General features: G+C 41.9%; 1 protein-coding gene across 2 annotated transcripts in view; it reads right to left on the reverse strand.

The window, feature by feature from the left end:
• LOC123484199 (phosphofurin acidic cluster sorting protein 2-like) overlaps window positions 1-14,144 on the reverse strand; it is a 104,352-nt gene that overhangs the window by 28,475 nt on the left and 61,733 nt on the right. For both annotated transcript variants that reach the window (XM_045214261.1, XM_045214260.1), the window contains exon 8: window positions 8,620-8,679. In XM_045214261.1, coding sequence (XP_045070196.1) covers window positions 8,620-8,679 — 60 coding nt within the window. The remainder of the gene's footprint in view (window positions 1-8,619; window positions 8,680-14,144) is intronic.

The raw sequence follows: 14,144 nt of genomic DNA on the forward strand, positions 1-14,144 counted from the left end.
CTTGATGGCCAAAAAGCTCAATTTTAGTCTCATCTGACCAGAGTACCTTCTTCCATATGTTTGGAGAGTCTCCCACATGCCTTTTGGCGAAAACCAAACGTGTTTGATAATTTTTTTCTTTAAGCAATGGCTTTTTTCTGGCCACTCTTCCATAAAGCCCAGCTCTGTGGAGTGTACGGCTTAAAGTGGACCTATGGACAGATACTCCAATCTCTGCTGTGGAGCTTTGCAGCTCCTTCAGGGTTATATTTGGTCTCTTTGTTGCCTCTCTGATTAATGCCCTCCTTGCCTGGTCCGTGAGATTTGGTGGGCGGCCCTCTCTTGGCAGGTTTGTTGTGGTGTCATATTCTTTCCAAGTTTCAGATATTTTTTTTATAACCTGATAGATTAATTATTAATGACTAATTATTACACCCTGAAACTGTGTATAATGTGTGAGTGTAGGACCAGTAAAGGCTATGGCATTGAGCCACTATTTAGCAATGTGAGTAAGAGTCAGGCCAGACAACAAAGACAACTGAGAAACTAAGATAAAGAGGCCTCCCAATTTAGGGAGGGGAGAAACTTATGAAAACATGGTGCAGAATATTGTGAGAACGGCAATAACTGAGTAAAGCAGGGAGTAGGATATGTGTGTGTGTGTGTGTATGTATGTGTGTATGCATGTGTGTATATGTGTGTGTGTGTGAACTGAAGGTCAGTAGAGCAGTTTTAGAGTGGAAAACTACAGCCCGCCTACAGAGGGAAGGGATTTCTTTTTGTATGACGTATGAGTATAAAAGATGGACTCTGAAATTGTGATGGCAGAATTCTCAATGAATAAATATCTCTGACCATGCAGACCGGGACTCTGGCGTTACTTAAATCCCCAAAAAGACTTACAACCTTTTGGGAGACGCACAGAGACACTAAAATAGTTTGTTAAATAATTCACTTAACAGCTTGGTCCTTCTGAGCCGGACTCCAATACCCTGTTTCTGTCATTCCAGGTAACTCTGAAAACCGTCGACGGGCGAATGATACATTCGTAAATAGAAAGTCCTGCCCTTTGACATTAAGGGTTAAAACAGGCCAGAGGACACCTGATTAATGACAGAGACGGTGACGGAATCCAAACCTACATTGAATCTCGGCTGCAAGGATAAGGTCAGTAGTCTTTATTCATTAACTTGGTGAAATTGATTTGAGGACTTGCTAAAATATTGAAAAGTAGCAAATTGATCAATGCGTAGCCATTTTAAGTGAAATGTGGGGTTGACTGTCAGGAATTATCAAGATTACATTGTGAGGATAGACTCCTCCGTAAAGTATGAGATAATTCTGGGGGACTAGTCAACCTGGTGGTGGGTCCGTAATGATTCACGGTAATAGGCCATTACCAAAAGAAACTACCCGGTGTTGAAATAGAAGGAACTATTAAAAGTACACCTATGGGATGTAACCTGTAAGAGATTATTGAGCAGTCAACAAATAATCCGGGTTAAACAAATACAAAAAGTACACCAGAAGGAATTAAAATAGCATGTGTGAGAAATAGAATATTAGTTAAGTCAAAAGTCACAAACAACTGTAGATTTTGCTGTAACTCTATCCGTTCTGGAGCCTTATAAACTCCAGGTTACCGATACAACACCAATAATCATGTAAGGTTGTATACGTGTGAGACCTAATGTTTGCTCAAAAGTCACATGAATAATTCCAGGTGGTTGTATAGAGGAGGGAGAACCCATTCCTGTTGTATGAGACTGTCAGGAATTATCAAGATTACATTGTGGGGATCAATCCCTCTGTAAAAGTATGAGATAATTCTGGGGGACTAGTCAAGATTACATATACAGGAAGGGGTGATTCAAGGTGTTGTTGTGTGAAGCTATTTTGAATTACTTGTTAAATTGACTTGTTATATAGAAGAGGTGGCTAAGGGATTTTTAACAGTACCAACCATGGGGGGGCAAATCCTCACAAGAGGTCCCAGAATTTACTGGGGACGCGAAATACTTGATGTAATTAAAATGGAATCCAGGGATAGAAGAAATGTCCATTATGTAACCAGGTGGAGGGAGAGGTATGGTTTTGAGGGACGTCTAGACGCAGATAAACTCGAATCCATGCTTAAACAGATACATAAGGTGTGTAAAGGAGAAATAAGCAGTGAGAGAGAGAGAGAGTAGGAGGGGGCCAGTACCCACTGATAGCCTTACCTAATCTATTGGCGGGGAATGAAAGGGGCCCCAGCAACCTTAGATGTATACAGTAATAATAATAATATGCCATTTAGCAGACAGGCCATGAACACAGAGGACGTGGCCAGAGCGGTAGAAGGAATGACCCACCCCGGAAACAGGAATAGTAAGGTTTGGGCTGCCGTTAGAGGGCAGTGGGTTTCAGGGGATGCCCAGAGGACACTTTTGCCATGGGCCGATTACGGAGAGTATGTTGGGAAAATAACTGAATTGTGTAATAGCCTCAGAGAGACATGCAATCCATCATGAGCAGAATAACAGACAGGACAGAGCCAAGAAAGAAGAGGAAGATGCAGAGTAACTAATTGCCACTCTGGGAGAGATGGCGGGTAGAACTAGAAACTTAGGAGAGAGAGGAGATAAGGCAGGAAGAAAAGAGAAGTGAGTGAGAGGGAAAGAGAAGTGAAGGTTGAGGTCTCCGTGCCTCCCCCAGAGCAGAGGGCAGAAAGGTTATATCCAAACTTGGCAGACCAGGCATGGAGAGAAAATCCAGATGATGAATACGTAGGGGAGGAGAAGGAGAGTGCAGGGGAATAATGTTGCCCCCCAACCGGCCCCACCTCCCTATGAGGAAGAAGGGGCTGGAGGAGGAAGGGAAGATGAAGGTGAGGAAGAGCCAGAGGTAGAGGAGTACCAGACAAGGGCAGAGAAAGTCAGACAGGAAGAGAAGAAAAGAGAGAAGAGAGGGAGAGAGAAGTCCATCCCCCAGCTTTGAGCGTGAGGAAGAGGAAGATAAGGCATGACTAGTCCTTGAGGGAGAAATAGTAGACTCTAGTGGGGGGAAGACTAAGGAACCCTTTGATCCAAATTGTGAGGTGTTTGAATTGGCTACTATTGACTTAGCACTTCAACAGGAACAGAAACCTTATTTGACATTGACAGTAATGGGTATGAAAATTAAATTCCTTTGTGATACGGGAGCCTGCAGGACAGCAACCTGTGCAACAGACAAGCCAGATGGAGTCAGGATTGATGGGGAGAAAATCATGCGATCTGCCTCTGGTCATCAATTTATTGAAAGGTTATCAGCCCCAATAACCCTAAAACATGACCAATCAGGATGAGAGGCAACCATACCCATCCTGATATCTAAGCTGTGTCGGGTAAATTTACTAGGACGTGATGTAATGACTAAATTGAATGTGGCTGTCATTTCCGCTGAGAGGGGAATGAAAGTACACATAGTCAGAGACAATATGGTGGTCTGTGGGGAAGGGGAGCCATGTTATTGGGATAGGCAAGATTTGTTTAGGGTGGGAATAACTGATATTCCCGAACCTTGATGGAACTTGTTGATGATGTAGTACCAGGCCCCACTAAAATGTCCCCCGATGACCTACACTGTACTCTCTGGTATAACAAACACCCAGGTCCAGATGCAATCTATGAGAAAGCATTATTTAAAACCACAGAAAGGACTATAGCCTTGAAATGGTTTCACTATGACAACACCCACGCAGTAGTGGAGGTGGAAATAGGGCCCCAAAGTCAGAGACTGTTCAGGGAAAGATGGAGCCCACATGTGTCCCTAGCAAAGGAGCCAGCAGAGGACTGGAAAGACATGGGCCAGTGGGTATCCAAGGGTAAGAGGATCACTGATTGGGTCAATATTGTGAGTGGCGATCAACACAGCCCATCCACAGATAGTACATTTAGATGAGAATAGCAGATGCTGAGGAGAGGAATACCTGTTGACAGAACAACAGGAGTCAGACTTAAAAGAAGTTCCAGAGCATTTGTGGTCCCGGGGTCCAGCAGACGTAGGATTAATAAAAGGGGTAATTCCAGTACAGGTGATACCCAAATCTAATCATAGGCCATATCAGAAGCAATACCCTATGTAACCAGAAGCAATACAAGGTTTGCAGTTTACCAAGAGCAGATTGGGAGGGACCTTGAGGGAGGGCCAATTCCCGGGGAGATAGTGAGGCCAGAAACAAAGGTGCAGTGTCCTGGAAATCACAGTCTGTTTTGTTTTTTTCAGTTCTGCTGGGAGTACATTGGATGATGGGGTTTTGTGTTGAATTAGAGACAGTGAGACTATTAGTCAATAGCTAGGAGAGAAGAGAGGTTACGGTAGCAAAGACAGACAAGAAGGAAATGATAATAGTGGGAGACAGGAGTGAGTGGAAGTGTTACAATTGTGACAAAAACGGGACATTTTGCTAGAGAATGTGAGGAACCGTGTAGTTACTGTGCAAGGAAAGGGCACCAGTTAAGAAACTGTAGGCAGAAGGGGAAGAGAGAAATCAGGAGTCCTCATGACCTGGCTGTTTGGTTGTTGTTTTTTAATTGGGGTTTTCAAATAAAAAACAACACACCTAGTATGATGTTTATAAAGCCTTGTTGTTTCAATTTTGGTCAAGGGTGATAGGTCTTAGAGGAGCACACAGTGAATTTTATGGAGTTTTTTAGGTTTTGGCTGAGTTTGGGGTATATATGATTTCTTATGAGAATGAATGTCATGAGGATTAATGAACACTTGGGATAAGTAACATTTATTAAATATTTAGAATAATGGTAATGTTTGGTATTCTATGGGATGGTATTTCAATTGCCTCTGAACTCTGTTTTAACTTTCTGGTGTTAATTAATCATCCACACGGGTAAATTCTAAAGGCATGAGAGGAGGACATTAAGATAGTTTATTTTACCAATAAATAAAAATAAGGGATGGCAATTGGATGATAAATTACCAATATTACCTAAGTGATTGTTAGGTAGGTGATAATATTGACACATGGGCAGTGACATGTGTCAAAAGGAGGGATGGATGGTAGAACAGATTAGACAACACTTTGTTGCACATGGGATTACTAATTATATAAAAAAAAAAAGATGTGTTATCTGTGCTCAAAATAATCACCAGGGCAGACAAAGGGCACCTCAGGGTGAGTATCCTCCGGCTAAGTACCCTTTCCAGCAATTGGAAATGGATTTTATAGTGTTATCACGGAGTGAAGGGAAGAAATTTAGAGTAACCCCAGATAAAGATGGGTTATCCCCCTTTGAGAAAGTGTTTGGAAGACCTTACAGAATGCCACAGTTGGCAGGACCAGACAAGCAGACATAGAACTAGAGAGCACCCTAGCAGAACACGTGAGAAGGTCGTTTATTAACCACACCTGTATGTCAGAGGTTTTGTGCCCCCACAGGTGAATTAAAGGAGAAGGTGACCCACTCTATCTAACCAGGAGACTGAAGCAGGCCTGGCGGGAAGGGCCCTACCAAGTACTGCCTTTGCCAGCAGAATAGCTGAGAGATCCATCTGGGTGCATGTCACACACTGTAAAAAGGTAAAACCAGCTACACCTGACGAACAAACACAGAGTTAGGAGAAAGATCCGATCAACACTAGGGCTCGGGGGTTGGCTCCTTAACGAAGATTCCCTTACCCTGTCTGATCATCCCTGTGTGAGTTCGATAGAAGGTAAAGCAATGGGTTGGCCTCTGGCATCTGACATGTTCTCAGGGCGAGGGTGGGGATTCACAGGTCTCCCGACGGTAGGTAGCTGTCTGATTGTGGGGGCCATATTCCTAACACACACGGACCCTCCTGTTTCAGCCAGAAGTGGTAGTTAACCTAACACAAGTTGAAAAGGCATAGGAGACAGCTAGACGTAGGGAAAGGGGAAATACTAGGGACTTTAGGGAAGGACATCACCATATGTATGTCACCATGTACATCCTGGGACTATGTAGTTGCTTATACCAAGCGGGGGGGATATGTCAATCTCCATACACAGTTTAGGGACAGGTGTAGTATTGTGAAAGTAGGGAATTATCAGAAATGGCAGTGCGACCCATATGAGGGTAGGTACTGTCTGAAAGTCTGAATTATGCTAAAACAGATTACAGACCTGACAAGTGAGATATCTTCTTCAACTGGGGCACCCTATAGAGTAAACCTCTCTGAGGGAGGTAGTGAGACAGTGCAAACTATAGACCTGAAGGAAGTAGTACAGATGGAGACGGAGTAAATAGATTTTAACCTGTGGTTGGAATGGATTCAGTATACGGTCTAAAGAGGACTGTTATGCCTGTAGGACAGCCAAACCAAGGTTAACAACTACTCCGTTCCCCTTGACAGGCTTTAACTCTCTGTCAGGTTCCATGCAAGCCACCTGGGAATGTGGTGAAAGAGTCTTGTAGTAACTTGCACTATCTGTATCCCCCGAAAACAAAGTCATCCCGACCTGGGTTGCCTCAGTTTGAAGTCACAGGGGATTCTTATTGTTTTTCTATGACTAATAAGATAGGATACAGGGTAAGGCATCTTAGCTCCTGCTCCCACACAGAGAATATCACAACTAAAAGAGACCATGACTAATCTCTCCTCTTTGTTGCAGCCAGAGGATTTTAGGAACCAAAACCAGGCCCGTGCTGACATCTGATGGTTGTGTGGTGATAACTGATTGTGAACTCACCTACATACGCAAACAATCAAACGTGTCAGAGACTGGTGAGTTGTCACGTAGAAAGTAGAACCTCCTCCCGGGATCCTTTGATGAAAGGATATATATATTGATGGGATAGGAGTACCTCGAGGGGTTCCAGAACAATTCAAAGCTAGGAATCAGATCGCAGCTGGGTTTGAATCAAGTATTTTTTGGTGGTCAACAATTAATAAAAAACGTAGATTGGATGAATTATGTTTACTATAACCAGCAAAGATTTATAAACCACACTTGTGATGCAATAAAGGGATTAGCTGAGCAGACAGCGGCAACTAGCTTAATGACATGGCAGAATAGAATAGCTTTAGATATGCTTTTGGCTGAGCGGGACGGGGTTTGTGTTCTGTTTGGATCTATGTGCTGTACTTTCATCCCCAAACAATACAGCACCGGACGGGTCCGTGACCAAAGCGCTTCAGGGACTCACCACGCTGGCGAACGAACTGGCTGAGAACTCTGGTATTGATAGCTCCCTAAACGGGTTGGTGAGCAAGGCGGTTTCCCAACAGATGATGAGATACGGCCCAATCCCGGACTCCGACTGAAGGATATGACCTACCAGGCTTGGTGGAGGACGACGACGATCCAGATAATTTGAGACTGGATGTTTTCCTAGAACTATAAATCTCTAGTTTAAAAGTTATTGTAATGATCTTTTGTGTATTAAAGTCTCGTTTTAAGTATGATGTACTAGTTACCATTGCTAAAAAGTAACGTTATGCTTTTAATCATGGGGTAACCCTGATGAACCTGTAATGTTTTAATATGCAAACCAACTTATATACTTCAATGAGTGTGATTCATTTCTATAACAACATATATTTTGTATGTGTGTAATATTTAGTCAAAGGGTGGAATTGATAGATTAATTATTAATGACTAATTATTACACCCTGAAACTGTGTATAATGTGTGAGTGTAGGACCAGTAAAGGCTATGGCATTGAGCCACTATTTAGCAATGTGAGTAAGAGTCAGGCCAGACAACAAAGACAACTGAGAAACTAAGATAAAGAGGCCTCCCAATTTAGGGGAGGGGAGAAACTTATGAAAACATGGTGCAGAATATTGTGAGAACGGCAATAACTGAGTAAAGCAGGGAGTAGGATATGTGTGTGTGTGTGTGTATGTATGTGTGTATGCATGTGTGTATATGTGTGTGTGTGTGAACTGAAGGTCAGTAGAGCAGTTTTAGAGTGGAAAACTACAGCCCGCCTACAGAGGGAAGGGATTTCTTTTTGTATGACGTATGAGTATAAAAGATGGACTCTGAAATTGTGATGGCAGAATTCTCAATGAATAAATATCTCTGACCATGCAGACCGGGACTCTGGGCGTTACTTAAATCCCAAAAGACTTACAACCTTTTGGGAGACGCACAGAGACACTAAAATAGTTTGTTAAATAATTCACTTAACATAACCCCACCCTGATCTGTAATTCTCCACAACTTTGTCCCTGACCAGTTTGTAGAGCTCCTTGGTCTTCATGGTGCCGCTTGCTTGGTGGTGCCCCTTGCTTAGTGGTGTTGCAGACTCTGGGGCCTTCCAGAACAGGTGTATATATACTGAGATCATGTGACAGATCACGTGACACTTAGATTGCACACAGGTGGACTTTATTTAACTAATTATGTGACTTCTGAAGGTAATTGGTTGCACCAGATCTTATTTAGGGGCTTCATAGCAAAAGGGGTGAATACATATGCACGCACCACTTTTCCGTTATTTATTTTAAGTTATTTATTTCATTTCACTTCACCAATTTGGATTATTTTGTGTATGTCCATTACATGAAATCCAAATAAAAATCTATTTAATTACAGGTTGTAATGCAACAAAGCAGGAAAAACGCCAAGGGGGACGAATACTTTTGCAAGGCAGTGTATAAAACAGAACAGTTGAAGCGTGCAATACAAACCTCATCTGTCACTTTGAATCTCTTCAACAGGGCCACAAACTTCTGTTTGAAGTTGGGTTGCTGTAAAAGGAGGGTGAGATAGAGGGAGAAAGAGAGGGAGGGAGAGAGGAAGAGAGAGTTTGGTGTCAACAAGAGTACACCAAGAACTTGTCAGAATTATAATTTCTATTAGGATCCCCATTACCTGACGCCATGCCGTAAGCTAATCTTTCAGAGACGTCAGTGTAACCAACAAAGCTTTCTTCAAACTCATGTGATGACAGCTCTATAATATTGAGAGCTCAATAAATCACAGTGAAGTTAACATTTACATTTTAGTCATTTAACAGACACTCTTATCCAGAGCGACTTACAGTTAGTGAAAGCATACGTATAAAAAAAATAAAAAATAATTCATACTGGCCCCCCGTGGGAAACGAACCCACATTCCTGCCGGCCAAACCCTCCCCTACCTTGGACGACGCTGGACCAATTGTGCGCCGCCCATGGGTCTCCCGGTTGCGGCCGGCTGCGACAGAGCCTGGACTCGAACCAGGATCTCTAGTGGCACAGCTAGCCCTGCGATGCAGTGCCTTAGACCACTGCGCCACTCGGGAGTCACAATAGACTTCTGAGTCTAGTCTTCACAGCCAAATTGTATTACGCTCCGGAGTGAAGTTTCCCCTAGGTAAAGATCTAGGATAAGCTTCCCCTCCTCCAATCCTAACAATATTAATTAATTGGGAAAATGCTAAACTGACCCAAAATCAATGTCTAGGGGCAATTTCACCCTACTCCCATTAATATGCTTATCTGAAGAGTGCCAGCATCTGAAGAGCACTTGGCTGCACCATTAAAAGTCAGTTAATGTTCACACGGCTTAGTGGCTTCGACATCGGTGACCTTATGTGACCGTGACGTGCTGCATGATTCGCTGATTCACCAATGGCACATTAGGTCATTGGACAGAGCCAGACGTGTCATTATTAACAATGCCAAGGATTACTGATTGAAGCAAATACCCGGGCCTAGAGAATAATATTTGAAAAGTGTGTGTTTATTTGTGATTGATGTTTGTGTGTGTATGTCTGAATGTGTTACCAGCTCCCATGTGTGGGTCTCAGTTTGTGCGGGTTGGTGCCTGCTTAATTTGTATCCTTAGTTGGTGTTTTAGTCTGCGCCATCTACGCAGTGTTATGGTCTAAAAGAGGATGTTGAACTCATTCCAGGACAACTTTCCTGTCACTACTGCTTAGCTAAGGATTTAGGATTTAGAAGAATGTAGACATCTTCTGTGACATCCCAGAAAATAACAAGACTGAGGAGCAGACCTAACATAGACACACCTTAAAGAGATTACAGTCGACTCTTGATGACTGCACCCATTTGCACTGGCTTGGAACTTGAGACAGCACACACTAAACCTGAGCATGCAGTTATCAGGAGCAAGGAATTGGGACCGAAAAACTGTATTGCATTCAAATGTAGTTTGTACTTACAGTGCCTTCAGAAAGTATTCACACCCTTTGACTTTTTCCACATTTTGTTGTGTTAAAAATTGGGATTAAAATGGATTTAATGGAATTTTCTTCTTTTTTAAGATCCATACTAAATATTTGGTAATATCAAAGATTCATTTTAAGATTAATGAAAAATAAAACACTAATACTGATTAGATACAGTTGAAGTCGGAAGTTTACATACACCTTAGCCAAATACATTTAAACTCAGTTTTTCACAATTCCTGACATCTAATCCTAGTAAAAAATCCCTGTTTTAGGTCAGTTAGGATCACCACTTTATTTTAAGAATGTGAAATGTCAGAATAATAGTAGAGAGAATGATTTATTTAAGCTTTTATTTATTTCATCACATTCCCAGTGGGTCAGAAGTTTACATACACTCAATTAGTATTTGGTAGCATTGCCTTTAAATTGTTTAACTTGGGTCAAACGTTTCAGGTAGCCTTCCACAAGCTTCCCACAATAAGTTGGGTGAATTTTGGCCCATTCCTCCTCCTTGCTCGCACACACTTTTTCAGTTCTGCCCACACATTTTCTATAGGATTGAGGTCAGGGCTTTGTGATGGCCACTCCAATACCTTGACTTTGTTGTCCTTAAGCCATTTTGCCACAACTTTGGAAGTATGCTTGGGGTCATTGTCCATTTGGAAGACCCATTGGCGACAAAGCATTACCTTCCTGACTGATGTCTTGAGATGTTGCTTCAATATATCCACATAATTTTCCTTCCTCATGATGCCATCTATTTTGTGAAGTGCACCAGTCCCTCCTGCAGCAATGCACCCCCACAGCATGATGCTGCCACCCCCGTGCTTCACGGTTGGGATGGTGTTCTTCGGCTTGCAAGGCACCCCTTTTTCCTCCAAACATAACGATGGTCAATATGTCCAAACAGTTCTATTTTTGTTTCATCAGACCAGAGGACATTACTCCAAAAAGTACGATCTTTGTCCCCATGTGCAGTTGCAAACCGTAGTCTGGCTTTTTTATGGCGGTTTTGGAGCAGTGGCTTCTTCCTTGCTGAGCGGCCTTTCAGGTTATGTCGATATAGGACTCGTTTTACTTTGGATATAGATACTTTTGTACCTGTTTCCTCCAGCATCTTCACAAGGTCATTTACTGTTGTTCTGGGATTGATTTGCACTTTTTACACCAAAGAACGTTCATCTCTAGGAGACAGAACGCGTCTCCTTCCTGAGCGATATAATAATATAATAATATGCTTTTATCCAAAGCGACTTACAGTCATGTGTGCATACATTTTTACGTATGGGTGGTCCCGGGGATCGAACCCACTACCCCGGCGTTTCAAGCGCCATGCTCTACCAATTGAGCTACAGAGGACCACAGGATATGACGGCTGCGTGGTCCCATGGTGTTTATACTTGCGTACTATTGTTTGTACAGATGATCGTGGTACCTTCAGGCATTTGGAAATTGCTCCCAAGGATGAACCAGACTTGTGGAGGTCTACAATTTTTTTCCTGAGGTCTTGGCTGATTTCTTTTGATTTTCCCATGATGTCAAGCAAAGAGGCACTGAGTTTGAAGGTAGGCCTTGAAATACATCCACAGGTACACCTCCAATTGACGCAAATTATGTCAATTAGCCTATCAGAAGCTTCTAAAGCCAAGACAACATTTTTTGGAATTTTCCAAGCTGTTTAAAGGCACAGTCAACTTAGTGTATGTAAACTTCTGACCCACTGGAATTGTGATACAGTGAATTATAAGTGAAATAATCTGTCTGTAAACAATTGTTGGAAAAATTACATGCACAATGTCATGCACAAAGTAGATGTCCTAACCGACTTGCCAAAACTATAGTTTGTTAACAAGAAATTTGTGGAGTGGTTGAATAACGAGTTTTAATGACTCCAACCTAAGTGTATGTAAACTTCCGACTTCAACTGTAAGAATTCAACCCACTGAGTAAATACATGTTAGAATCACCTTTGGCAGCGATTACAGCTGTGAGTCTTTTTGGGTAAGTCTCTAAGAGTTTTGCACACCTGGATTGTACAACATTTACCCATTATTCTTTTTTAAACACTTCAAGTCGGTCAAGATGGTTGTTGATCATTGCTAGACAGCCATTTTCAAGTCTTGCCATAGATTCTCAAGCCGATTTAAGTCAAAACTGTAACTAGGACACTCAGGAACATTCTATGTCGTATTGGTAAGCAACTCCAGTGTATATTTAGGCCTTGAGTTTTATGTTCCTGCTGAAAGGTGAATTTGTCTCCCAGTGTCTGTTGGAAAACATACTGAACCAGGTTTTCCTCTAGGCTTTTGCCTGTGGCTTATTCTGTTTCTTTTTATCCCCCTCCCCCCCAACAATCCCTAGTCCTTGCCGATGACAAGCATATCCATAACATGATGTAGCCAACACCATGCTTGAAAATATGAAGAGTGGTACTCAGTGATATGTTGTGTTGGATTTGCCCCAAACATAATGCTTTGTATTCAGGACAAAAAGTTAATTTCTTTGCCACATCTTTTGCAGTATAACTTTAGTGCGATATTGCAAACAGGATGCATGTTTTGGAATATTTGGATTCTGTACAGACTTCCTTCTTTTCACTCTGTCATTTAGGTTAGTATTGTAGAGTAACTACAATGTTGTTGATCCATCCTTAATTTTCTCCTATCACAGCCATTAAACTCTGTAACTGATTTAAAGTCACCATTGGCCTCATGGTGAAATCCCTGAGCGGTTTCTTTCCGCTCTGGCAACTGAGTTAGGAAGGACTCCTGTATCTTTGTAGTGACTGGGTGTATTGCTACACCATCCAAAGTGTAATTAATAACTTCACCATGCTCAAAGGGATATTCAACGTCTGCTTAAAAAAAAAAAAAAAGATCTACCAATAGGTGCCCTTCTTTGCGAGGCATGAGAAAACTTCCCTGGTCTTTGTTGTTGAATCTATGCTTGAAATTATCTATGCAGATAAATATGTGGGGTACAGACATGGGAGTAATTATTCACAAATCATATTAACCAATATTATTGCACACAGAGTGAGTCCATGCAACTTATGTGACTCGTTAAGCACATTTTTACTCCTGAACATATTTAGGTGTGACATCACTGACATTGTGTGGTATTGTGTGTAGATCATTGACACAAAATCTCAATATAATCAATTTTAAATTCAGGCTGTAACAACAAAATGTGGAAAAAGTCAAGGGGTGTGAATGCTTTCTGAAGGGCACTCAAATGGATTCGACTGTGCTGTTCTAAGTGAGTCAACATCCAACATGCGTGCAGTGCATAGTATGAAAAGCACATCATCATTGAAAATAATCCCCTTCCAAGAGTTTGTACCGGCAGACCCTGCCATCACATGAACAGGTGGTGTACCTCAGGGCCAATGTTCCCTCAAATTTTATGGGGCACTGAGCAAATTTTAGGTCTTGTGAGCGGAAACTTGAACGTTGTGAGAATTTTGTGCAACTTCTGGCGCGCGTTTACAGTGAACACTGAGGCTATACCCTTACAGTTTTAGACAGTAGCCAATAGGATATTGTGGCTATTTGAGCACAAGGTAGGCCTACCAACAAAACCAATGGAGCAAATCCCATAACATTTTCACATGGAAATAGCTTTTGATTTCTATGATATAGCCTACAGTAGCCTATACAGTGCATTCGGAAAGTATTCAGACCCCTTCCCCTTTTCAACATTTTGTTACGTTACAGCCTTTTTCTAAAATGGATTAAATGAAAAATGTTCCTCATCTATCTACACACAATACCCCATAATGAGAAAGCAAAAACAGGTTTTTAGACATTTTTGCAAATGTATTAAAAATGTAAAACAGAACTACATTATTTACATAAGTATTCGCACACTTGCAATGAGACTCAAAATTTAGCTCAGGTGCATCCTGTTTCCATTGATCATTCTTGAGATGTTTCTACAACTTGATTGGAGTCCACCTGTGGTAAATTCAATTGATTGGACATGATTTGGAAAGGCACACACCTGTCTATATAAGGTCCCAGAGTTGACAGTGCATGT

This window comes from Coregonus clupeaformis, unplaced genomic scaffold (assembly GCF_020615455.1).
Source record: "Coregonus clupeaformis isolate EN_2021a unplaced genomic scaffold, ASM2061545v1 scaf0226, whole genome shotgun sequence".
In the NCBI taxonomy this organism is placed as follows: domain Eukaryota; kingdom Metazoa; phylum Chordata; class Actinopteri; order Salmoniformes; family Salmonidae; genus Coregonus; species Coregonus clupeaformis.